Source organism: Mus caroli, chromosome 16 (genome assembly GCF_900094665.2).
Source record: "Mus caroli chromosome 16, CAROLI_EIJ_v1.1, whole genome shotgun sequence".
NCBI lineage: Eukaryota > Metazoa > Chordata > Mammalia > Rodentia > Muridae > Mus > Mus caroli.
In genome coordinates this window covers 13,967,008-13,994,248 of record NC_034585.1, presented here as the reverse complement: position 1 = coordinate 13,994,248, position 27,241 = coordinate 13,967,008, and the positions used below count along the sequence as shown (strand labels likewise).

Sequence of the window (27,241 nt, the reverse complement as noted above, 5' to 3'; positions counted from 1 at the left end):
GCTACACAGAGAAACCCTGCCTCAAAAAACCAAATAAAATAAAATAAAATAATAATAATTACTTATTTATGCATGTGCATATTTTGTCTATATGTATATCTCTACACCAGAAGGGGCATCAGATCTTTTGGGACTATAGTTATAGACAGTTGTGATCTGCTATGTGGATTCTGAAAGAGCAGCCAGTGCTCTTAACTGCTGGGTCATCTCTCCAGACCTTTATATATAAATATTTAAAAATGACTTTATGTATGTAGATGTTTTGCCTGCATGCATATCTGGGGACCATGTGTGTGCCTGGTACCCACGGAGACCCGAAGAGGACATTAGGTTTCCTAGACATGGAGTTATAAACAGTTATGAGCTGCCATGTGGGTTCCTCTAGAAGAGGCCCTAATTTCAACAACTTCTTTTTATTTTATCTATTTATCTATCTATTGGTTTATTGAAACAGGGTTTCTCTGTGTAGCCCTTGGCTGTCCTCCAGCTCGATTTGTACTGCAGGCTGGCCTTGAGCTTAGAGATCAGCCTGTATCTCCCTCCCAAGTGCTAAGATTAAAAGCATACACTACCACCTCTCAGCTTTCAGCTTCTTAATATGTCTACGTCAATCAGTTGGAGATCTCTTTAGCATTTACCGAACCCCATGTGGTTGACATATCTGTGCACAGGGTCTGTAGCCCTGGCAGTGAAACCACTAAGGGTACATACTTATGTGCAGCACAGACAAGCAGACTCATGGCTCCCACACAGAGGCTGCACAGTGTCCATGGGGCTACTCCAGGAGAGCAGGAGTAGGTAGCTAAAGACTGACATTTCCTTCTTTGAACTTTCTTGCATTTTCCCAAATCTCCATGACGTGCCTGGTTTCTTTTTCTTTTTTCTTTCTTTTCTTTTCTTTTTTTTTTTTTTTAATTAGAAGGGAACAATAAACAGAATTTTGAGCAGCTGTAATCCCATCTCCTGGGCTGCTACAGTAGGGAGGAGGCCAAGGAGGAGGAAGCTAGGCTCTGGCACAGCATGGGCTATCCTGGGAGCAGGTGGCTCGCTCTCTATGCCCCCAGGCATCAAAGCCTCTCTCCTGCTTTTACCTCTGAACCCCTTCACCTCAGACCTGATACCCCAGAAACAAAGGACACAAGGATTAACCTGGCTGCTGAGTTGCTGCCCTGACCCCACCATTCTCTCCCCCCTCCACCACCACACACAGTGTGAGCCCACTAGCTCAGGTAGAGTTTCCATGGTTCTTGATCCTTGCTTGCTGGGCCAAGTTCCCCTCCATGCCGGCATCCCAACCTTCTCCTCAGGCCTAGCTACTGCAGGGGAGAAAGGCAAAGGCTCTTTAACTGGGCCTGGTGAAGAGGACACAAGAGCATGCCGCCACACTATGGAGGCTGTCGTGTGGGGGTAGGGACTCTAACTAACACACTTTATGTAATGGTGTTAGAATGTTTTTGGAAGAATTAAGACGAAAAACATGCCAGGCTCAGCTGCTCTCAGTGGTGAGAGCTGTGGGAGTCCACAGGAACAGCCTGGCAGGATGCCAGGGAGCCTCCAAGTCAGGCTGCTATTCTCTGCATGCTTCCAGAAGGCTCCAAGGCAAGCTCACTGATGTTCTCCTGGGCAGTCATTAAGTCAGGAGCAGAAAGGACGGCTTAGAGGAGGACCCTGCTTACCCACAGAGCCAGGTCATGATCCCATCAGCTGCCCAGTCACTGTCATTACCTCTTGGTCCTCAAGACACCTTAGGCACAAAATGAGAATAGGCTGTGGTAGAGACAACTGATGGGGTCACGCTTAGCATGGCAAGGTCCTGGGTTCCATCCCCAGCATCAAGGGTGAGGAACAAACTGTCAGGAGTAGTGTCTGACCCCTGTAATTGTAGCACTTGGGACGATAAGGTAGAAAACTGCCAAGAGCTCAGGGTAAGCCTGGGCTTCATTGTTAATTCCAGGCCAGCCTGAGTTATAGCGTGAGACCCTGCCTCAAAAAAGGGGTAGGGAAGGACGAGGAGCACTGCCCATGCGCTGATCGTACATGTAACCGGGACAAAAGCTCTATTGTGGAAACTACAATAGTGGTTTGGGATTGTGTGTGTGTGTGTGGTGGGGGGGTGTGGTTTGGTTTTGGTGCTAGGGATTAAACACAGGGTCTCTGCCATCTTCAGTGGTCATTCTAACTACTGAGCATCCTATCCCAGCTCTGGTAAGAGAGATTTATCAGCTAGCTCTGAACTTACTGGAAGACATGACAAAGAGCAAAAGCCCAATAAAAGGCAGACAGACAGACAGATCAAGAGAACTGTACTTCCTATTAGCTCTTTGGTTTTTTGTTTTTGTTTTTAATAGTGTGTGGCTGGGCATTTAAGATGGGGGTAGGAGTGTGTGTGTGTGTGCGCGCACGCATGCACACGTGAGCACAGGTTTTAGAGGGGTGTACACACATATATCTGTGAGTACGTGTGAAGGCCAGCAGTTGGTGTCAGAAGTCTTTATCCCTCCAACCCCTCCTCTCTCTCTTTTTTTTTCCCCAGAGCTGAGGACTGAACCCAGGGCCTTGCGCTTGCTAGGCAAGCGCTCTACCACTGAGCTAAATCCCCAACCTCTCTCCCCTCTTTTTTTGAGACAGGAAATCTCCCACTGACTCTAGACCTCATGACTGGCTACTTGGCTACATTACCTGTCTCTCCCCAGCCCCAAAACTAGCTTTTTTTGTTTTTGTTTTTTGAAACAGGGTTTCTCTGTGTAGCCCTGGCTGTCCTGGAACTCACTTTGTAGACCAGGCTGGCCTCGAACTCATAAATCCGCCTGCCTCTGCCTACCAAGGGCTGGGATTAAAGGCGTGCGCCACCACGCCCGGCTACTCCTGGCTTTCATGTGGGCTCTGGGTATTTGAACCCAGATCCTGATGTTTGTGTGGTAGGTACCATATTTACTGAGCCATCTCCTCAGCCACTTGTAACAGTTCTGACACAGGTAAGCAACTGGCTGAAAGTCTTAGGAAGAAAAAAGAACTGTCAGAAATGCACGACTTTAATCCCAGCACTCGGGTGACAGAAGCAGGCAGGTCTGTGACTTCAAAGCCAGCATGGTCTACAAAGCAAGTTCCAGGCCAGCTAGAGCTGTACGGCGAAGCCCTGTCTCAAGAACAAGACAGGAGGGACTCAGGAGGCAAATGCTGCTATCACTAAGACACAGCCACAAAGAGTGGCAGAGATAGGGGAGAATTTACACAAAGGTCTTCCATTTGCTCTGGTCTCTTCATGGGCCCTGCTGACCACTGCTCCATTCATGCCTCACTCTCATACCTACATCCTGAAGCTCCCTGAGCCAAGCCCCCACTAGAGCCTGAGCCTGGGGCCGCAACCCAGAATCCACCTCAGAAAGGAAGAAAACAATCACAGTTACAAGTGCTCCTGCATGCCAGGGTCAGAGTCAGGCGAGCCACCCTGTATTCTACATGGGGAGACGGAGGACCAGAGTGCGGTCATCAGCCCCTGGCCACACCACCAAGACTTTAAAGACCCCAAGTTTGAACGTTGTCTCTGGGCAGTAAGAATAGCCAGACACTTTGAGACCAGCCCAGAGCAGAACAGTAAGTTCCTGGAGAAAGAGAAAGAGAGCCGTTGAATGTTCTCTCCGCCACAGAGCTGTCTGCAGCCAGGCCTTCACCATGACAGAATGTGACCCTCAAATTGTAAGCCAAAATAAACTTCTCATTCCTTAAAACACAAAGTTTTTAAAACATAAAATGGGTATGCTGGCTCAAGTCTGTAATCCCAGCACATGGGAGGCTCACAATACAATCAAGATCAGCCTGGTCTAAGTGGTGAGTTCTAGGTCATTCAGGGCTACATAGTAAACGCTGTCTTTTAGTGAAAGGAAAGGAAGGGGTGAGGACAGCTCAGAGGTCAAGGGTATTTGCTGCTTTTGCAGAGAACCCACCTTGATTCCCAGCACCCACACCATGGCTCACAGTTAACCATGTGTACCTCCAGGTTCAGGCGGTCAGATGAATTCTTCTGGCCTCTACAGGCATTGCACACATGCTATGCATTTAGATACACGAAGGCAAAAATGCTCATTTTATAAAACAAAAATAAACAAACAAACAAACAAAACAAAACAAAACCAGTGCTGGAGCACATACTATTCTTCTAGAGAAGCTGAGTTTGAGTTCCAGCAGCCAGGAGGCTCAGAACAGCCCATAACCCTAGTCCAAGGGCATCTGTTTCTTCTGACCTCTGCATGCACCTCCATTCACTCACGCACACACATGCACACGCACACACGCACGCACACACACACACACGCACACACACACACACAAAATTTAAATGATTAAAAATTAAAAATAAAAATTTAAAAAACAGGGCTGGAGAGATGGCTCAGTGGTTAAGAGCACTGACTGCTCTTCCAGAGGTCCTGAGTTCAATTCCCAGCAACCACATGGTGCTTACAACCATCTGTAATGAGATCTGATGCCTTCTTCTAATACGTCTGAGGAGAGCAACAATGTACTCACATACATAAAATAAATAAGTCTTTAAAATTTTTTTTTAAATAAAACAAACATCCTAACTGGAAGAATGTTTGCCTGGCATTTCCAAAGCTTTGGGTTCTATCCCCAGTACTAAGTAAAAGTGATTATAATTGTACACTCCTGCAGTTCCAGCACCAGTGAGGGGGGTAGGAGGCTGTTAAGTTAAGATCATTTTCAAACCCATAGTGAGTCTGGGGCCAGCCTGGGCTAGATGAAATCTTATCTTAAAATAAAATTACAAAAGCAAACTGACAAGATTCAGGTCAGGGGATAATGGCTAGCTCCAGATCTGAAGTGCTGAGTCAGGGGTCCCTGATTAGGCCAGCTCGTTGAGACTGAATGGCATCTTGTCCCCCACCATGTCCTGCCAGCCAAGCAGTCCCTCAGGTGCCCAGTATGGGACTCCCATGGGATCTTGCAGGCACATTCCTGTCCACTCTATGAAGAAACTGAGACAAAGACAGTGGGCACCTATGGCAGAGGCTGTAGGATCTGGCATAGACTCAGGCGAGGACGGACAATCCCCACCAATACTGCCAGTGGGTGGGTCACAGCTCCGTGTTCTCCCCCAAGTCCTACCTCAGACCCAAGAAAGGAAGAGAAGTCTTATGAGTCCCAAGGTAACCGAGCTGACGGGTATCAGGTAAGGAGAGCTGAGCAAGCTGGCAGAGTGAGCCAGCCAGGGCAAGCTGGGTGGGTGGGGCACTCACTGGGCTCTGAAGTCCTCAGTTTCTGCATCCCTGTCATGGCTACAGGTCCTGCTTCCTGAATGTTATGACTAGGGTAGAAGGAATGTGCAGACTGAGGGAGAAACCCAAAGGCATGAGTCCCCTGGCAGGGCAGATCCTAAGTACTGTCGTACCTTGGAATGATCCTACCCCTGGCTGGAGTTTCTAGGGCTAGGCAAGATTTCCTATATACATGGAGAAGACAGAGGAGTGGTACATGCCTTTCATCCTAGCACTTGCAAGACACAGGCAGGAGGATCTCTGTGAGTATGAGACCAGCCTGGTCTACATAGTGAGATCTTGTCTCAAAAGACAAAACCCAAACAAAAACACAAAACAGGAGATGAGGCCCAGAGAAGCCAAGATGATGTCCGATATGTCACAGGATGATAAGAGTAGGGACCTGTCCACGATACCCTGTCAGTCACCAGAAGAGGGCAGTGTTCAGCTCTATTCTATAGAGAGGGAAACTGAGGCTCAAAGAGGTTACACTGTGGCTAAGAACATCCCCCAAAGCCTCTCTTCTCCAGAATGGAGAAGTAGCCCTTAGCAATGCGCAGTGTAAGAGGAACCTTCTAGACTCAACTTTCTAAGAAGGATTAGCTGTTGTCCCCACCACTAACACCCAAAGTCCCAAATAAAAAGGGGGATGCTACAGGAGAGGAGTCCAGGAGAGCCTTCCTAGGTTTTTACCCTTCTTGCCTGCAGTGCATTAGCATTCTGGGCTCCTGCCTAGCCTGACCTACTTTGGAGGTTGGTGAAGTACAGAGGGAGGGGGAGGCTGTCAGAGAAGGGGAGGTACCTGGCTTGGGCTTGGAGAAGCAGCCGCCCATGGTGAACGGTGGCCTGGGATCTGGCCCGGCTGGTGGGAGCACGATGGCAGGCTGTCCAGCTGTCCAAGGACTAGGATGTGCCCTGCAGGACTGGACCCCCTGTGGCCCTCAGAGACACTGGAGCTGCCATGCCAGCTAGACAGCTTTAGGACCTGCAGAGGAGATGGGAAATTGGGTCCTAGCACTGATGCAGGTCTGGGTAGAGTCAGAGGCATCTTTGAGGAATCCTGGAAGTCTTACATGAGGAGGGCAGATCTTGTTTGTAGGGCATCTGTCTCCCTTTGAGGTTTCCAGGCATAGGAACCTCAGATTCTCCTTACTGTATCCTTTGTTGGAGACCCTCTGTGCTCTTAATGTCTGGTACTGCCCATAAACCTGCGACTACACAGACCTAGCCCCAGATTCCCCCTTTCTAAGTCCCACAAATCTGGGGACTCTGGGACTCTCCATTTCCCTAGATAAGACCACCAAGTCTACAGAAAACCTGATAATCAGAGTCCCCAGAATCCTTCTTCTTCCACTGAGAGTGACAAGGGTCTCAGCCCAGCCTTGGCCACTGCCCTGACTAGCAACCTCTAGTCACCTACCTCTTTCCCTGGGAGTCACTGCTCCTTGCTCCCAGCCCAGCGATGGAGAGAGACTACTGGGCCTTGGTCAGCAGGGCACGGAGGGCCAGTGTCCTGGAGGGTCCAGCCCGCCTTCTAGCATGAGTTGTGGCCAGGAGGGGGCTGTGGGTGTGGGGCTAGGCCAAGCCACTGGTCCCCAGGGAAACCCAGCTCTGTGGGGAAAAAAGCGGGCAGCCAGCCCAGGACTGATGGGGTTGGGGGAAGAGGGAAACCAAGCACACAGCTCTGCCCCATGCCCAGCAGCCATAAGTTTCCCCACCCCTCAGGCGGCTGTGCAGTGCCGAGGTCATGCCCCACAGAAGATAGAAAGACTGGGGTCCAAGGTCTCACCAAGGTCAAGCAGTTAGGGGCATTTGTGTGGTCTTCCCCACTCCTCACCCTAATAAATCCTAAGATAAGCAAGGCCTTGGGACGTGCCCAGGTCACTCTAAGGCTCCAAACGGGAGAGCAAGACTACCTGGTAAACAGATCACTGCGGCCATTGTGTCCTTGTGGCCATAGGTGGGCCTTCTAGAAGATGTGGACTTTGGAAGGCTCAAGACAAAGCTGTAACTACCCTGTTTACAACTGATCTGTCCAAATTCTACCCAGCAGTCGGCTCTGGGTCACCTGGAAATTCTTCCTGAAGCCTGCACTGAACCATGCTGGGAGTCACTAGGTTAGCCCAGTCCCCATGTCAAGAAGGAAGTACAGAGTGGGAAAGGGCCAGCCACTGCTAACTCCTGACTTTCGCAGCAAATTACAGGTGAGGAACCCAAGGCTCTTGTCACCAGGGCAAGGGGAGACAACTCAAGGGATAAAACTCAGTTGCTAACTGCCCCTCTAGCTCCCTTCCTGGGAACCAGAGAACCCTTTCGAAGGCCCTGGTCTCACCCAGGTCTCAGCGTTGCCCACCTCTTTCCGGTCTGGTTTCAGCCCTCACTCGTTGGGACTGAGAACGTACAAACAGACTAGACTGGCTTTTGGATCTGGGGTCCCTCCCTTACCGGGAGTTTATTCTTGGGGCCTTGGGCTTAGCGGGAGATTTGGTGGGGACCATGCCTTCCACCTATGATGTGCTAGGCCAGCTTAGAGCCAGTGATTCCAACTCAAAGACAAAGTTTCTTGGGCCTGCGAGAAGAGACCTCTGCATTTTGTTGCCCAGAAAAGTTCTAACACTGCCCCGCTGCACACACACATCAGGTGGACACTTCATGTCCCAGGAACTCCAGCAACCTGAAGCAGGTTCTGAGTTACCCCCACCTCACAGAGGGTTCCGCATGACTCCGGGACCCCCCTGGGTGCAGGCCAGCATGAAGCTTGTTTCTTTTTCCATGCCAGGTCCCACTCTTCGCTCGCTCCTAGTGTGTGTTGAGTGAGAGAGGCCGTCCCCCCAACTCCCAACCCCCAGCTTATCCTAGGCCCTAGGTGGAGTCAGGGGCCCTGGAGATTGCTGCCTCGGAGCGCCTCAGTTTGTGATTCACCTGTCGGGGCCCTAACGCCAACTTACTGTCCACTCTCCCTGCCTTGGCACGTGCAGTTTCCTCGGGCTCGGAAACCTTTTCCAGCACCCTTACCGGCTTCTTTGCGGCTCCCTCGCTGGACGCAGCAGCCAACCAACGGACCAGCACAAGGTAGGGAGGGCTCCAGGGAGCCGAAAGGGGTGCTGGGGAGCAGCAGCAAGGACCGGGGTCGCTGCAGCCTCCTGAGTGCCTCACTCGGCCACCAGGGTAGAAATCCGCGAGCGAGCTGGCCCGGGGCGCGTGCGGGACAGGGACAGGCGCGCTCACCTGGCTTGGTGGCCGCGGGCGGGCGAGTGGGCGGGCGAGATCCGCTCGGGGCTGCGGCCGGCCTGCAGGGCGGAGCGGGCGGGGGCGGGGCCGGCGCTGCGGCTACACTGCGGGCCTGGAGCCCGAGGCGTCCGCTCCGCCCCTTAGCCACCTGCCTGTGTTTGAGCCAGGGAGGCAGGGGAGCTGCAGCCCTAAGTAGAGCAAGCTGGCCTTGAACTCACTGAGATCCACCTGCCGGTCTCCAGAGTGCTTGGGTTAAAAGTGTAGGTCACCATGTCATGCCTGAAATATTTTTTTAAAAAAAATATTTTCATTTCATTTCATGTGTGTGTGTGTTTTGCCCATTTGTATGTTTGTGTAGCATGCACATGCAGTGTCTGTGAAGTCTGAAGGCGGCGTTGGATCCTCTGGAACTGGAGTTAACATGCAACGCAGATGCTGGGAACCATTCAGCAAGTGCCCTTAACACTGGACTACCTATCCTAGAAGTGAACTCTTTCAGCCTCAGCTTCCTGAGTAGCAGATCACCGCCACATGCAGCCTGGCTTACTATTTGTTATTTATTATTTTAATTATTTTGAAATTCTTAGGATTCAACCCATGGTCTCATCCATGCTAGATGAGCGCTCTGACACTAATCTATATCCCTAACTGCTTTTGTATTTTTCTTTTTTTTTTTTTTTTTTTTTTTTTTTTTTTTTTTTTTTTTGTTTTTTTGAGACAAGAGTTTTTCTGTGTAGACCAGACTGGCTCTGAACTCAAGAGATCTGCCTCCCTCTGCCTCCCGAGTGCTGGGACTGAAGGTGTGCGCCCACTGCTGGTTATGTTTTTGTACGTTTATTTTGGAACAAGGTCTCACTAAATTGCCCAGACAGACAGGCAGGCCTTGAACTGGCTCTCTGGTCCAGGCAGGACTTGAACTTTCATTTCCACTGCCTCTTGATAGTTGAGATAACAGTTATACACCAGCAGGGTTGATAGCATTTATTCTTCATAACTAGTCAGAGCATGGGGAAATTGAGGTTCAGAGAGATTAGGGACCCCTCCCCCCTAGGGCACATAGCTGATAGGTGACAGGGCTGGGACTTGAACAGATAGGCTGTCCTGGTGTATGAGATGTGGGAATTGGAGGGAAGATGCTTCGACCCCCAGCCCAATCTACAGAGTCCAAGTTCTGCAGAATCTCTTTGCTGCAGCTTCCTAGGATTGTTGGCAAAACAAGACAGACTCAGAGTCAGACATACAGGAAGTAGATAGAATAGGAGCTATTGAGTTTGAGGTGCCAAAGATGAAATTGGAAGGACATTATTAATGTAGTAGTTGCGAAGCAGATGAATACTTGTGAAGAAACCCTAGCATGTGTTAAGTTCATTATGATACCATTGAGGCCCAGGGCACCAGGCTTCAGGTTTCTGTTGTGTCCCAGGGCAGAAGTGGCAAGAGCTTCATAGAGCAAACAATAAACACAAGGACACCTTCAGAAAGGCCCTCAGACCCAAGGATAGCTCATGTCACAAGAGAATCAGGAAGATCCTGAAAGATGCTGTGTCCTGAAGCCTGAGGTCCCAATTTCATCCCAGGGATGCTTCTGGCAAGGTGACACATCCTAGCACTCTGATGTTTTGGTTGCTTAAGTAACGAGTGTAGGGTCTGCTTATGGCCTGGAAAAACGGGGAACTCCATGCTCCTCAGCCATAGGGCACCTCAGCACAGGGCTTCCTACTCTTTACTTTTTTTTTTTTAAAAAAGAATTATTTATTTTATGTATGTAGGAGTACACTGTAGCTGTCTTCAGACATACCAGAAGGCGGCATCAGATTCCATTACAGATGGAATCTGTGAGCCACCATGTGGTTGCTGGGACTTGAACTCAGGACCTTCGCAAGAGCAGTTGGTGCTCTTAACCGCTGAGCCATCTCTCCAGCCCCCCTACTCTTTACTCTTAAGTGGTACTGTGTGTGCCTAACATGAACAAAGTCCTGGGTTCTATCCCAGCAATGAATGAACCAGGCTTGGTGACACAAACCTGTAAGTAATCCCAGAAGTCTGAGGCCAGCCTGAGCTGGAGAGTGAGAGCGAGAGCTAGTGAGCCTCCCGCTCTTTAGGACAGAGTGAGAAGCCAGAGCTATGTAGAGACCCTGCCTCCTAAGAAGGTGGTAGAGAAATAAGACAGGCAGACAGAAAGGAAAGGATGAAACTTGCTTATTAGGTTTACACAAGGGAAACATGAGCCCTGCAAAGGTTGTTTTGAGGCAGGGTTTTTCCTATGTAGTCTTGGTTGTCCTGGAACTCAACTCTGTAGATTAATCCACTTGCCTCTGCCTCCCAAATGCTCTGACTGAAGGTGTTCACCACCATCACCCAGCAGTTTGTGACACTTGCATTCAGGAATGCTTAAGGAACATAAATTCCCTCCCCAAAGATCCTCAAAGCTCACAAGGAGATTCATATACAAATAGGAATGGCAGTTGACATCAGCCAGGGCAGCGTGCTCTCCCTGACCACTGAGCTCCTCATGGTTAGCTAATGCTCGGCAAATACTCAGCAGAGCACAGCCTTCCGGTGCAGGTGGTAGGACCAACCACCCCACTGGTTCCCCGAGTGCACCTCCTGCTCGGAATGCTCAGTTAAGTGCTTGCTTCCACAACACCCAGAAAACAGTTATTTCCTTTTGGAGGAGGCTCCCATGTTAGGAAGCTGTCATTTTTGAACGAGGGAGGCAGGAGCAGCGTTGAGTGGGTCTCTGGGGAGTACCAGGGGCTTCAGCACAGTTGAACTGTTGGGAGACTCTGGTGGGGCTGACTGAGGAGACACTGAAACACCGAGGCTGCTGCCATGCCGGCTGGTGCAAGTTTTATTGAGACAATGTACAAACAGGCCATGGAAACAAGGGTTTTGATGCTGGGACCAGTAACGAAAAATGGAATACAAAAATAAAAAGGCACTAATCTGTTAAGAAAAGACACTCAATGTATTCTAAGAATATAAGTCATTTAATACTGTTAATTTTTATAGCACAAAATAAAACAAGCTATGATCCCCAAAAATAATTTTAAAAGCTTACACAGAAAATATTATTGCCTGATGCTTATGTTCTTTAAGTTATACACGTCAAAAGAGTTTTATGTCATTTTAAAACACACAGTGAAGACCGTCTAGAAGCAAGGCCACTGTCCTCCTGTCTCAGAACTGTCCTCCTGCTCCTTCAGAATATACAAGCAGCTCAGCGTCCACGCTCACAGCAGTTAACCAGGGAGGGGTTCTCTGGTTCCAGAGTGAGGAGTCCACAGAAAGCATTAGTCTTAGGTACTGTGTTAAAACAATCAAGAATTCACTCATTTTAAGAGGTTAATGAACATAATATTAAAAGATTAAATTATGAACACCTGGAACAAAAACACATCATCCCTTTTTTTTTTTTAAATGCTCATTATTCTTTTGAGTAAAGGTTACAAGAGCAGTGGCCATCAGTCTTGGCCCATCTTGTCTGTAAACAGCTGTAGAGGAAGGCTGGCACAGTGCCAGGATCGTGCAACTCGAAAAGAGGGCAGAGTCTCTTCCGGTGAGCACAGAGGGTTGCGTCTGGATGACCAAAGCCAGGACACCCTGTCAACCTCGAAACAGGTGGCATCAGAGCAGTGCAGAGTGACAAGCATGCCTTCTGAATGGGGCTGGAGGTGGAGGTGGGGGGCTGTCACCCAGGACTAACTAGCCCTTAAAGCCCTCAACTACCTAATTGTTTCCTTCTCAGATACAACAGCCATAGCAAGTGGGCTTATCATCCCAGTACTTTCTACAACCTGGCAGAGCAGACCACGCAGCTCTGATGATGAGAAAAGGAAGCCTCCATCGTACTCCCCTGAAGCCAAGTGTCTTCCCAGAAGAGTGGGACTTGGGGAAGATGCTGCTTTCTATCAGTGAGAGAGATTTCCATGATTAAAAATCGATGAGCTTCTAAGTCAGAGAATTACTATTGTTGGCACGCACGCACGTATCCTGAGAGTTCAAAAAGTTGAGTCTTTATTTTGAGATCTGGATCTCTGAGGAAGCTGCATAGACATTTACATGTGCCAAATTAACTGATTACATAAACCAAACTCCAGGGTTATGGGACATCCTGATCATGAAGTATTCCTTAGAGTCTTGCTCGTCAACAGTCTTGGGAAAAGGGAAACCCTGTTCTCAAAAATGGCTGTTTGTGCTAAGCAAGGTGCTATAATCAAAAGGCACCAAGCCCTTCAGTTAAATGTAGTTTTAAAAGACCTTAAGAGCTGGGTGTGGTGACTCAAACCTTTATAATTTCAGCTGAGGCTGCGATGGAAATCTTGAAGCCAGCATGGGCAATTTATAGAGATCCCATCTCGGATTTCAAAAGCTTACTGGCAGCCGGTTATCTAGCACGTGTAAGGCATGAGGTTCAGGCCCCAGTGATGGGGTATCCCTTGGGGGTTGTGCCCTCAGTGAACAAGGCGTGTATTCCAGTGGAGACATCAAAGGCCTGGGGCTAAACTGTGTAACTGGCCAGAAGGCAAGTCTTAAATCTTGTTTTAGGCAGAGTCTGGGGCCGAAACACTTAACTCAATAGGTCTGGCTAGAAATGGCAGCTTTCAGAGACAAAAAGAAGTAACCTCTACAGACATGACACTCCCCATACCCCAAATGACCATTACTTTGTCACATGAACATTCTTTACTATAGCACTTAGCCTGATGGACTACTGATTTAAAGAGAAACTGGGGCTCAAGAAATGGCTCAGTGGTTAAGGTCTCCTTGCAGAGGACCCAGGTTCAATTCCTAGAACCCACAGAGTAACTCCACAGTTCCAGAGGATCCAACCAAGAGCCTCTTCTGGCCTCCTAACAAACTGTACCCATGTGATACACATACATACATGTAGTGGAAACACCCATATACAGTTTTTTGGGGGGTGGGTGGGTGGGTGGGGGTTGGGCCATCTTCTGATACAAGGTATGTATGTAGGTCTGCCTGTCCTGTGACACACTACATAGACCAGGATAGCCTTGAACTCTCAGAGATCCACTTGCCTTCGTCTTTCTGAGTACTGGGATTAAAAGTGTGGCCACCATGCCCAACATAAACAAAAATTTAAAGTCTTTAAGAGAAATAAATATAGTGGACAAATGGTTTTGTTGGTTTTGCCACCTGAATATGTTCCATTAGTTCTCAAAGCCTCAGGCCTGCAGAGCCAGGGCCATGGTTACAGAAGATATTCTGTAAATGCTAGAGCTGCTCACTAGCCACTACTACATCTCTAGGTCTGCTACGTTCATTCCGTGTGGAGGTGTGTCCTCATCAGGGTCCAACTGAAAAGAGTGCACTCTAGAAAGGTTCTAGAGCTCTGGTTTGCCATGTGTGGATGAGGGATCAGACACATATCTGTACTAGCTGACATGCAAGGAAAAATGGCTCATGATTGAGGGGTGTCTTCTTTTGCTCAGAAGCACTGTATTCTGGTTCTATACAGGCTGTGGAACCAGAACAGACACCACTCTCAAGCTGCCTGGATAAGCTAGGTCAGTACAGGAAGGGCTGGGTGGCCTCTGTGGTAGAACACAGAAATGCAATTTAACTCACGGATGGATCTAGTAAGCCCACAGACTTCAAATGTTTTCACTGAAGAGGCCCACCCTGTCTGCTCCTGTCAGAGGCAGTGATAACAGCAGGCCCACCCCCACCTTGGTGCTTCACAGCACGGTATACCATGACTGCTGCTGTGTGCACTGTTTGCCACATGGTAAACAAGGTACTGTGGCAACCAAAAGATAAAGGCCCCTACTTGAGGGGGTCTTTTCCTATTTTAGTTACGTACAGTGGCTTCAGTTTGGAAGCTCAGAGACATGGATTGTTCCTTAGACCATCACAGACCAACCTACTATTTAAAAATCTGTTCAGAACACACAACTATAATTAATTAGTCTTCCAAAAACAAAACTAAACAAAAGAAAATAAAAACCAGCCAGACTTGAGGAGTTCAGGACAGAATTGTCTGGAGTTTTACTTCCTCTGTCGTCCAAAGAAAATTGAGTTGGTGGCAAAGCCACTGTTCTGTAGACCAGCAAAGCAAGACCTTGCCAAGCCTCACCGTCTCCATGCAGACCATCAGCAGGCTTGCTTGCTCTCTCTGTCAGCCTCCAGTACAAACAAGGCAGGGATGGATAGGAAGGAAGAGCCACTCTGGGTTCCAGTCTCTACTGTGTGCTTCCACCAGTGTTTCCAGTTCACAATCCACAAGAACTCTAAACCAGCTACTCTTTGACAGCATGACTATGATACAAATGCCGAGCGAGCCAGCGAGGCAGCTGCTGAGGCATTTCGTATGTGCAGGGACTGCCAATGTATGGAAAGCTGGCCGCCAGCAGCTCGGTGTAACTTGCATGTGACAGAGTGCTTCCCACTTCAAAGGAGACTGACAGGCAGAAGGAGGCAGCAGCAGGGACAGCACAGCAATCACTCATTGTCATCGGGGTTCTGAGGATCAAAGATTTTAACATGTGTGAAGGGGAAAAGCCCCTTGCGCCCATTCACCTCGCCTTCCCATTGGCCATTGATATTCATCCTTGTGACTTTCACAATGTCACCAACCTGTAAGGGCAGAGGGAAGGAAAACAAAATTAGCATCAGTACAAACAAGGGAGACAGAATCAACTAGGACAAAGACTCGAGATGCCACCAACCACCCAGGACACCTGTCCTAGCAAAAACTCAGGAAGCAGCCTCTCAACACAGAGCAGCCACTCCCTCCAGCGTTACTAATAAATGGACATGCATGAGCATCCGACTCTGAGAACGTGCATGTTAAGCTGAATAAAAGGGTGAGAAGTGCGGACTGGTGGCACATACCTTCAAACCCAGCCATTGGGAGGCAGAGGCAGGCAGATCTCTGAGCCAGCCTCGTTGACAGAGCGAGTTCCAGGACAGCCAATGGCTACACAGAGAAACGCTGTCTGGGGAGGAAAGTGGGAAGTAGCCAGGTGTGGTGCTTATAACCCAACAGACAACACACAGCAGGCTAAGAGGACCTCCAGTTTGAGACCAGCATGGACTTAATAAAACCATCTTGCTCTGACAGTATATTTATATAAAACTGAAATGATACAGAGATAATTAGCATGGCCCCTGCACAAATGTGTTAAGCATTTCATACTAAAAGTCCACTACAGCAAACAAAACCAATCCAGAGCTGGTGAGAAATTCAGTGGGAGAAGGCGTTGAAGTGCTTGTCATGACAATGTAAGGATTTGAATTTCATCTCCAGAATGCATGAAAAAGGACAGACAATGGTGACATGGAGCTGGTGGGGCAGAGAAAGGTGAGTCCCTGACAGTCTGGCCTACTTGGTGAGTTCCAGGGTCACCTAGAAACCTTGTCTCAAACACAAGGTGGATAGAGCATAAGGAACAACACATGATGCTGACCTCTGCTCTCCTCATATACAGAACACAACCCAACACACAATGACAAAACACGTGTCTGAAGGAAGGGAAGAAAGAGGAAGAGAGGAAGAAAGGAGGACTCTGCCCACCTCAAATCAATTCAAAAGGCGCAACTGCTATCGGCAATGTCACCTCTCTCACTAAGGAGGGAGCTGTTCCCAACCGTCTATGGGCAGTCCCTGGGGAAAGCAGCACAGCTCTCAACTTTTCTGGGAGTGGGGACAGGGTCTTACTACTTACGTAACTCAGGCTAGCCTGCAAGACACCCATACCCATACAACTTTTCAAGAAATGCTTATTTACATTTATGTATTTGTGTGTACTGTGTGCACATATGTATGAGTGTGGGTGGAGGGCATATGAGTGGAAAGGACAATTTTCAGGAGTCAGTTCTTTCTACCAAGTTAGTTCCAGGTATTGGACTCAGGTTCTCAGACTGGGGAGCAAGCACCTAACCCACTGAGCCACATGGCTGGCCCTTTAACTTACATTTTCAACTTTATCATTAACAGGGGTTCTATCAGAACGGATAAAGGGGAGCTAGGGGTAGGAATGTAAACTTGCTGATACAACACTTGTCTAGGGTCCCAGGGTTTCAGTCTCAATACTGCTAAGGGCAGGGAAGGAGACAACACATAAGAAAAAAAGGCATTTCAGAATGACGTTAAGAGAAATGAAGGGGCTGGTGAGATGGCTCAGTGGGTAAGAGCACTGACTGCTCTTCCGAAGATCCTGAGTTCAAATCCCAGCAACCACATGGTGGCTCACAACCATCCGCAACGAGATCTGGCGCCCTCTTCTGGAGTGTCTGAAGACAGCTACAGTGTACTTACATATAATAAATAAANAAATCTTAAAAAAAAAAAAAAAAGAGAGAAATGAAGGAGGAAACTTGCACACAAAGTCACATAGTGTGTGTGTTTTTAATCTGGTACTTGGAAGGTAGAGGAAAAGAGGATCAGGGAATCAGGGGCAGCCTCAGTTACACACTGAGTTCAAGACCAGCAGCCTTACCTCCTCGAGGTGATGCCTCAAAGAACCAAAACCAATTAACCAATCAACCAACTCCCTCCAAAACACCCTTACAAGCAAATAGGATAATGGATGCAGAAGACCTTAAAACAGTGTCTAATAAATCATTCCAATGGGTTCAACAGGTGAAAGACAACAGGAAGACAGAACAGAGTGTGTCAAATACTGAAAATCACACACTTTTAACTTTCCACCAGGATTCTACCTAATCGGTTTAAGGCAGTTCCTAATCCTTAATGAACTTCCCTATCTCTGCTGCGGTTACACAGTGAACATTCAGCAGTACAGATACGGCCCATACTCATTGACTATATGAGATAACAATATGACAAAATGACAATATGATACACACACATACATGTTATATATTTATATATATAAATAATTGAATCCACACTACAAAACACATGAAAAATGAGCTATTGCTCTGGTAAAGGAGCCTGGATGTTTAGAGATGGGGCAGAAAGGCTAGGAAGCAGGTCTAGTTCTTCCCAGTAATGGAGACAGTGCCTTTTGCCATGCTAATAAACAAGTGCTCTAGCACAGAGCTATAGGCTCATCCCTTTTACTGTTACTAACATTTATTTTATTATTTTAATTGTGTGTCTGTGTATAGGTATGTGCATGTGAATATGGGTGCTTAAGGAGCCCAGAGGTGTTATACAGCTGGAGTTCATAAGAACCTGACATGGGGCCCTCCACAAAAGCAACAGGCACTCTTAACCACGAAGCCTTGGACATTACTCCACATAAAATATAAATAGTCCATATGTAAACTAACATGTGCGTTTTAGGAAAAATATCAACAAGAGATGGCTCAGCAGTTACGAACACTGACTGCTCTTCCAGAGGTTCTTAGTTCAGTTCCCAGAAACCACATGGTGGCTCACAACCATCTGTAATGAGATCTGATGCCCTCTTCTGGTGTGTCTGAAGACAGCAACAATGGAGAGAGAGGAATAGATAGATAGATAGATAGATAGATAGATAGATAGATAGATAGATATCAGGGGGCTGGCAAAATGGCTGGGTGCTGGATGCACAAACCTGGGGAGCTGAATTCAATCCTAAGAACCCACAAAAAGATAGAAGAGAACTGGCTCTAAAGTTGTCCTCTGACTGCCACATGTACACAGTAGCATGTATGGACCTACCTCTCAAGATGAACACACACACACCAAGACAGGAGTATTGGTTCCAGCACACAGTAGGATATACTGCAGAGTTTGAGGTCAGACTGGGCTATGAGTTTATGTGAGACTGACTCAAAAAAATTACCATATCAATTTCAGAGTATTCTTGTCCAATTTACACATTAAAAAAACCCACCTCCCATTTTGGCATTTATGTCTATATGCATATGCATGTGTGTCACACACATATATACATGAAGGCCTGAGGCTCATCTTGGGTGTCATTCCTTCAGGAGCCTCTGCCTTGTTTTTTGCGATAGAGTTTCTCACTAAGACCTAGGGCTCATCAATTAGGTTAGGCTAGCTGGTAAGTGAGCCCCAAGTATCCAAGTATTCCCTTCTTCCTAGTATTGGGATTACAAATGTGTGCCACCATTCCTGATTTCTCTCCCTCCCCCACTCCCCAAGAGACAGGGTTTCTCTGTGTAGCCCTGGCTGTCCTGGAACTCTGGAGATCCTCCTGCCTCTGCCTCCTGGGTGCTGAGTTTAAAGGCATGAACGACTCGACCACCACCTGGTTCGCTCTTGGCTTTTTACATGGGTTTTGAGAAACAAACCCAAGTCCTTCTGCTAGTGCAGCAAGTGCTTTACAGAGTGACCTGTCCCCACAAGCAAACAAAATCCTTTAAAGAACAATTAATTTTGATTTATAAGTCAATGATAAGATTTACCAACTGAAAGGTTTTTTTAATCAAAAATGTGAGAAGCAGATCTCTTTTGAGTTCCAGGCCAGCCAGGACTACACAAGTGAGACCTTGTGGAGAACCTGAGGTTGCAAGATGGCTCAATAGATATAGCACTTGCCAGACATGTTCAAGTACTATCCCCAGGACCCACATGGTAGAAGAAAGAACAACCAATAATTTCAAGCTGTTCTTAGACACACACACACACACACACACACACACACACACACACACAGAGTAAAAGAAGACAAGCACTTTCCCCACTGAACTAAATTCCCTGATATCTGAAGGATTTTCTAAAGACACCTTTTTAGAGGAATAATGGATATGATGGTCCATCCCTATAATTCTAGTACTCGAGATGCTAATGCAGGAGGCTTGCTTATCTTGAGACCATCCTGGGTTCCTGAGAGCCTGTATTAACAGACATACCTATTCTTTTGGCAGTCACATCTCACAATGTTTATGTAGCCCAGAATGGCCTGGAATACACCATGTAACCCAGGCTAGCCTTGAACTTTTAATCCTCTTACTTCAGCCTCTAAGGCTGTGATTACAAGTGTATTTCAACATCCAGGGATCATTCTTACTTTTGACTTGGTAGTGTGATCACGAGGGAAAAAAGCATCTCTGGCACTAAAGAAATAGAAAAATATAAAATTTCTAAAAATGAGCTGCTACAAATGAGAACTGATATAAGATTCAAGACAGAAAAAAGGGGGCGGGGGGGGGGCTGGAGAGATGGCTCAGTGGTTAAGAGCACTGACTGCTCTCCCAAAGGTCCTGAGTTCAAATCCNCACAACCACATGGTGGCTCACAACCATCTGTAATGAGATCTGACGTCCTCTTCTGGTGTGTCTGAAGACAGCTATAGTGTAGTCACATATAATAAATAAATAAATCTTAAAAAAAAAAAGTTTCAAGACAGAAGTCAAAAGACGGGGGGTGGGGTTGGGAGGGGGTGGGGGGGTTTACCTGTACTGCTAGCTATTCGACTAGGACTCAAAACACAGCAAGGCCTACTTCAAAAACAAGAATTAGAGCCTGGTCAGTCCTCGTGAAAAATAAGGGCCCTGGACATTCATTCACACAGCAGCCCAGCAGAGGTCGGTCCTTCAGAATGTGAGGACTAATAAATCTTAGGGCAAAGCTGCACGTAGCTGGGACGGCACAGAGGTGAGGGAAAGCAGCCTTATTATACTGAGAAGCTGTGGAAGGACCTTGTATGGCCCTCTAGGGTGAGTCAGATGCTTCTGGATGCACATGTGGAGAGGACCAATACAATGTGGACATGAACTGCTGGCTACTCACTCACTGGAATTTATGATTATCTCTGAGACTGAGCACTGTAACCAGTGCTACTGTGAGGCATGGTTTTCTGTCTTCAAAGATAGTGTACCACCAAGGGCCAATGTTCAGTAAGTCTTCCCTGATCTTACAAAGTCTGTATGCATACTTTTTAATCTTTTAATCTCAACCCTCCCCCAAGTGGTAAACCCCTCCTCCCAGAACTTGGCTGACTCCTCCTTTGTGGTGGTTCTTTTATAATCACCATCTGCATTAAAATAAAAACCAAGAGAACTTCCCGTCCCAGATGCCGGTCTGGGTCTATAAACAAAGAGTTGCCTGGCTGAGCTGCTTTTGCCTTGTTTGTGTGTTCCTTTGTGACTGTGAGATTATTCTAACACACTAAACCTCATTATGCCTGGCATACTGCTTCATCTTAGTAAGCAAAAGTAGTTAAGAAGAAATTGTTATTGCAAGCTACACATGGTAGCACATTGCTGTGAGACAGGAGGATCCTCAGAAATGCAAGGCAAAGCTGGAGGAAAGGGAGGGACATAGTGAATTTAGAGTATCCTGGCTATATAGCACTACCCTGTCTAAAACAGTTACAACACTGTTAATGTGAATTTAATTCTAACCAACAAAAGAAAACCAACTGACCAAAATAGAAATCTGAGAATTTGAGCCATTCAGTGAAAGGAACTTGCACAATAGGCTTTGAGAAAGAGATATAATCCAAATAATTGGGAGTTCACATCATTGGGCAGCTCTCAACTGCCTGCAACTCCAACTTTAGGGGATCTAACACTTCTGGCTGCTGAGGATGCCTGCACATACATGGTTCACATACACATATTCAAGCACATACAAATACACATTAAATAACTGAATCTTTAAGGGAATCCAAGAAGAAATTCCAATAGAATCATGTATGACCTCCAGTGGGAGTAAAGAATGCTAGTGAGAGCTGGACGTGGTGGCGCACGCCTTTAATCCCAGTCCCAGGACAGTCAGGGCTATACAGAGAAACCCTGTCTCGAAAAACCAAATGCTAGTGAGCTCAAAGATGACGGAGTATCATAAGAGACCATGACAAACCTGGAATGGTGGTGGATTTGTATAATCCCATCACTTGGTAGGTAGAGGCAGAAGGATCAAGAACTTCAGGTCTACACAAGAGTTATACAATGAATTCAAGGCCAACTAGGCTACATAAGATCCTGTCTCAAAAATAAATAAATAAATAAATAAATAAATAAATAAATAAATAAATAAATAATAAAAAAATACATGAGCTGGAAACATCAGACAGTGGTTCAGAGCACTGGCTGCTGTTCTGAAGGACCCAGGTTCAAGTCTCACATTCAGTTCACAACCATCTGTGACTCCAGTTCAAGATCTGACACCTTCTGGCCTCTTCCAGTAACAGGTTCAGATGTGGTGCACAGACATACATGCAGGCAAAACAAAAATACACATAAACAAAAAATTTAAAACTGAGACACCAAAGATAAAAAGGATGGACTGAAGACTGGGCAAATATACTTGCAAGCAGAGTAGGGGTCTAAGACTGTTCTGTCACAGACAAAGTACACCAGAAGAGAGTGGCAGACTTAAGCAAGGTCAAGTCTCTTGGTTTGTGTCAAATAGGTAAATTCTATAGATGTGCTTAAAATCAACCAGGACAAAATGCCAGAAGAGATTATTAGTGAACAAAAGATATCAGAGGAGAAGCTGCACAGAAGACTTTAGTATAAATATCTGACTGTTTCTTTTAAAAATTGTTTTGTGAGGGGATAGTATAAGATATTACCTAGCACACACAAAGACTTGGGTTTGATTCCTAGTACTGTATAAACCAGGAGTGCAGGCTAGTCTTAGGTCAACTTGACAGAAGCTGAGTCATCTGAGAGGAGGGAACCTCAATTAAGAAAATGCCTCCCTAATATAGGGCTGTAGTCAAACCTGTAGGGCACTTTCTTTTCTTTCCTTTCCTTTCTTTCTTTAAAGATCTATTTATTTATTTTATGTATATGAGTACACTGTAGCTGTACAGATGGTTGTAAGCCATCATGTGGTTGCTGGGAATTGAACTCAGAACTTCTGCTCACTCTGGCCCTGCTCGCTCCAGCCCAACAAAGTGAGTTCCAGGACAGCCAGGGCTATACAGAGAAACCCTGTCTGGAAAAAACAAAAAAAATTTAAAAAATAAAAAATTTATTTATTATAGTATGTAAGTATACTGTAGCTGTCTTCAGACACACCAGAAGAGGGAATCAGATCTCATTACGGATGGTTGTGAGCCACCATGTGGTTGCTGGGATTTGAACCCAGGACCTTCGGAAGAGCAGTCAGTGCTCTTAACCCCTGAGCCATCTCTCTAGCCTGGACATTTTCTTAATTAGTGATTGATGGGGGAGGGCTCAGACCATTGTGGGTGGTGCCAGCTATGGGCAGGTGGTCCTGGGGTCTACAAGAGAGCAGGCTGAGGAGTAAGACAGTAAGCAGTGTTCTTCCATAGGTCCATAGCATCAGCTCCTGCCTCCAGGTTTCTGCCCTGTTTGAATGCCCATCCTCATGTTTTTGAAGGCTTTTGTTCACTACAGTGTCCCAGATTGTTGTCTGTTAGTTAATTCTGTTGAAGGGGTCAGTGGAGTTAGACATTGTAGAAAGTCAAAATATCTGTGAGATGTTGGACTAAGCTCTATGGAATCATTACAACTTAATTTCTCCTCAGTTTTGCAAAGTCTATTCTGAGCCACTTTATATTACTTGAAGCTTGTGACATGGGATACTCTCCATGCACAGATTGTATCCTCCTAACTAATTCCTATAGAACACCAGGAATAACCAATTGTTGTGTGGGGGTCAGAAGACAATCCTGGGTGCCATTCTTCAGCATTTTCCACCTGTGATTTGAGCTAGAGTCTCTCGTGGACTAGACTAGCTGGCAGGGACCCTGCAGGGGTAAATGTGTCTCTGCCTCTCACCTCACCATCACAGAAACTGTAGGCACAGATGCCACTCCAGCTTCCTGTGTGGGTTCTAATGCTCAGACTCAGGCCTTCACCACTGCAAAGGACACATATTACTATCTCCTCAACCATGTTTCTTAACCTCGATCATACAGGCTCTGTGGCTGAAGCTCCATTTAGATATTCATGTAGCCCAGGACCATCCCAGGCTGCTGCTGACCCTGTCTCCTTCCAAGTGCTGGGTCTGTAGATGTGCACCACTGCACCTCGCTCTTCCCTTTCTTTTTAGTAATAAACAAATACTAGAATGAGTGAGAGCATCTTTAGAAGGAAATAAAGCATTTTCTGTGAAATTTAAAATTAACAAGGAGGCACAATCCCTAAAACCAGTTTTGAGAAACTGGGTATTTTCATGCTTCAAATTAAAGCAATGCCTAGAAGAAAGTTAGTCTCGCTGGCTCTTTTATAATCTGTACAAGCCGCTCCCCGGCTGCCTTTTGTCACATGGGCCCTTTCTCCCACCTGCTCTGTCACCTCAGGTGGCTGCTCTGTGGTGTCAAGGCCCTCCATGCTTACTCATTCCCCTGTCTCTCCTGCTTTACCAGTTTGCTCAGCTCATCCTTCAAAACTCAGTCCAAGGGTTGCCTTCTCCAGGAAACCTTTCCAGACCAACATCTAGCTGCACACTCTTCTCTATCGTCCCTCTGTTCACACTGTGGGCTCCTTGGTATATACATCACTACAAGCTGGTTACATGAATGGATAACTAATGGGCAAATGTCACTTTTTTGAGCCAGGTTGTTTAGAAAACTTAAGTAATTTGCCCAAAACTATACCAATAAAAGTCAACCTTTAAGTACACTTTTGATCCCAGCACTAGAAAGGCAGAGACAGATGAGTGTGAAGTTAGCCTGTATATAGATCAAGTTCCAGGACAGCCAGGGCTACACAGAGAAACCCTCTCTCAAAAATTCAAAAACAAAAGACCAGCCAAACCAAAAAAAAAGTGCCAGGATTTAAAATAGGTCCAACCTTTTTCACTATTTCACTTCTCAGATAAGGAACTTTGACTACAAATATTCTCTAACAACAGCACATTTCTTCAGCTCCAGCTATTATCTTCTGATTAAAGATCTTTTAGGTTGCAATTGCTTGTTACTCCAGGGCCAGGGGATCTGACACCCTCTTCTGGCCTCTGGGAGGTACTACAACTCATGTACACAAACCCACTTACAAGCTCTTACAAAGAGCAGGCAGGCTAGACTGCTTTCATCAATCTGGGAACTTCCCTGGGCATATGATGAGCTTTCACAGCAGCCCCTTGTAGTTCCACTGAGGCCAGTGGAGCTCTGCTGTCTGTCTTCCTGTCTTCCTTCCTTCCTTCCATCCATCCTGAGTGAAACCACTCAACCTTCCCTCCCCTTGCCCCCGCTTCACTTTCTGGGACAAGACCTCACTGAGTTAGTTGCTTAGGCTAGCTTTAACCTATCTTTCTGCTTCAGCCTCTCAAGTTACTAGGATTACAGTTCCACACCAACAGACCTGGCTAGAGCTACTGTCTTCAACAATTGAGGACACACACCTCCACTTCTTACATGGGTCACAAAACAACTCACTTCTTAAGAAGAAACCAGAAGAAAACAGCTAACACTTTTTAAATTGTCTCTATTTGCAGGGACTCTTTCAAAAGTCAACTTATGTATTTAAATTCTGTAGAGCTGGAAATCAAACTGAGGGCTGAGCTACATTCCCACTCTCAAAGACTATTTTTCAGGGAAGAACAAAACGAACATCTTTGAAATACTCAGAGAATACTGCTCAGCAACGCCACTCTTCTTCTCCCTGACACTAGCTAAAGGAATAAGAGAGTTCCAATTACTGGCACATGCTGCCCTACTTTTCCCACTGTCCCTCAACTGAATTTTAATACTTTCCCCAATAACCTAGTTGCAACAGTCCCAAGAGAATCGCTTTTAACAAGATCAGACAGGCAGAGAAACACTATTTCTTATGTTACAGCTTGATAGGAAACATCCTCAGTGGAGCAGCAAAGGTCTTCAAGGTTCCACCAACATATTCTTGCAGTGAAGCATCACACAGAGCAAATAATGATGAAGGATTAGTGACAGCTGGGTCAGTAGCATGAGAAATGGGGGCTGAGAGTCTAGGGAGATGTGTAATGGCCTAGTGTATAAGTCATCTTAAAAACTACATCATTGACCTGGCTCTCCTACTCAGGCCATCCCTCTACTACACCTCCAACCCTACTCTGCACATGCCAAAGAATGCACCATATAGCAGACACTGACCTCTAAACACTATCTTACAATAAAAGATCAAGCCAGGTATATAGTTAGGGTTGCAGAGATGGCTCAGTGGTTAAGAGCACTGACTGCTCTTCCAGAGGTCCAGAGTTCAATTCCCAGTGACTACATGGTGACTCACAACCATCTGTAATGGGATCTGATGCTCTCTTCTGGTGTGTCTGAAGACAGCTAAAGTGTACTCATATACATTAAATAAGTATTTTTTTTAAAAAGCTAGGCATGGTTAGTATATTCTCATAATCTTAACACTCAAGGATGCTGAGGCAGGAGCTTGAGGCCAGCCTGGGATGCATAGTGAAATCCTGTCTAGAAAAGAAAAACAAGCAAACAACTCAGAATCAGAGGTTCAACAAACAAGGGCCTGCAAGCTCTTATCCTAGCAACAACAGCCAATGGTCTAATATATTCTGAGTCCTAGTGTAAGATGACAAATATCTTGAAAGGCTGAAACAGGATCTCATCATCTAGCCTGTCCTCCAGCTCCTAATCTTGCCTCTACCTCTCCAGTGCTAGGATTGTTAAGTATGTGCTATCACACTCAGAACCAAGCTGGAAGGTATTAACAGCCAAAGCATCCATGTTATCCAGAAGTGGTGAGGTGTGGACTACTCAAGAGGGGTGGATGGAGGATGGAGAGATGGCTCAGCAGTTAAGAGCACTGGCTGCTCTTCCAGAGGACCCACGTTGTTCCCCACCCCCACCCCCCTGCACCTACATGGTGCCTCACAACTGCCTGTTAACTTTAGTTCCAGGGGATCCAAGATTGTCTTCTAGCCTCAGAGGGCACTGCATCTACATGGTGAACAGACATATGTAAAGGAAACATAGTCAAAACACCCATACACATAAAATGCTAAAATAATCAAAGAAAATAGAGCTGAGTATGGTAGCACGTGCCTTTAATCTTAGCACTCGGGCAGCATAGGCAGTTGGGTATCTGTGAGTTCAGCCTTGGCTATATATCAAGTCTAGGATAACCAGAACTAAGTAAGAGTCCCGAATTCCGAAGGTCCTGAGTTCAAACCTCAGCAATCACATGGTGGCTCACAACCATCCATAATGAGATCTGATGCCCTCTTCTGGTGTGTCAGAAGACAGCTACAGTGTACTTATTTATAATAATAATAAATAAATCTTTGTGCTGGAGCAAGCAGGGACTGATGGGGGGCGGGGAGGGGGGCAGATTGACTGGAGCGAGCCGAGGTCCTAAATTCAATTCCCAACAACCAGATGAAGGCTCACAACCACCTGTACAGCTACAGTGTGTACTCATATACATAAAATAAATAAATAAATAAATCTTAGAAAGAAGAGCTTGTCTCAGAGACAAACAAACAAAGGAACTGAAGGCCAGTCTCAACTACAGGCACTGTGGGCTATTTTGTTTTCAAAGCAGTCAGGTCCATTCCATTCCTGTGGGATACCTGGGCTTTCCCTCAACTTTCTCCTATTTCCACCTCTGGATGATACAAAATAGCCAAGTTTATCTTAGTTTCTCTAACATATACAATGTGATAGCACTAAGCAAGCATATCCAACTGTCATCATAGTGATACTTACATAGCACTCTGTGATTTGCAAAGCATCTTCACAAGTAGCATGTTATTTGGTTTCATAACAATATATTGAAGATGGTATAACTAAGCTACTTGCATTTTACAGAGGACAAAGCTGAAAGAGTGAAGGTCTGCCGGGCGTTGGTGGCGCACGCCTTTAATCCCAGCACTCGGGAGGCAGAGGCAGGCGGATTTCTGAGTTCGAGGCCAGCCTGGTCTACAAAGGGAGTTC

General features: G+C 46.4%; 2 protein-coding genes and 1 non-coding gene across 9 annotated transcripts in view; 1 reads left to right on the top strand and 2 right to left on the bottom strand.

The window, feature by feature from the left end:
• The window catches only part of Aifm3 (apoptosis inducing factor mitochondria associated 3), a 17,798-nt gene extending 9,212 nt beyond the window's left edge, over positions 1–8,586 (bottom strand). For 4 of the 7 annotated variants that reach the window (XM_021184707.2, XM_029470767.1, XM_029470773.1 and 1 more), the window contains exons 1-3: positions 8,286–8,561; positions 6,691–6,881; positions 6,073–6,255 (exon numbers count right to left, since the gene is read on the bottom strand). In XM_021184707.2, coding sequence (XP_021040366.1) covers positions 6,073–6,103 — 31 coding nt within the window. In that variant the 5' untranslated portion in view covers positions 6,104–6,255; positions 6,691–6,881; positions 8,286–8,561. Of the gene's footprint in view, positions 1–6,072; positions 6,256–6,690; positions 6,882–8,218 lie in introns of all 7 variants that reach the window. The other 3 variants (XM_029470768.1, XM_029470770.1, XM_029470771.1) reach the window with 3 other exon arrangements.
• A 2,740-nt stretch (positions 8,587–11,326) lies between these two features.
• The window catches only part of Crkl (CRK like proto-oncogene, adaptor protein), a 35,130-nt gene continuing 19,215 nt past the window's right edge, over positions 11,327–27,241 (bottom strand). The window contains exon 3 of the mRNA XM_021184986.1: positions 11,327–15,101. Within this exon, the coding sequence (XP_021040645.1) occupies positions 14,967–15,101 (135 nt within the window). The 3' untranslated portion in view covers positions 11,327–14,966. The remainder of the gene's footprint in view (positions 15,102–27,241) is intronic.
• Positions 15,577–15,681, top strand: LOC115029698. The gene has a single exon (XR_003835244.1). It is a non-coding gene; the product is annotated as a U6 spliceosomal RNA (small nuclear RNA).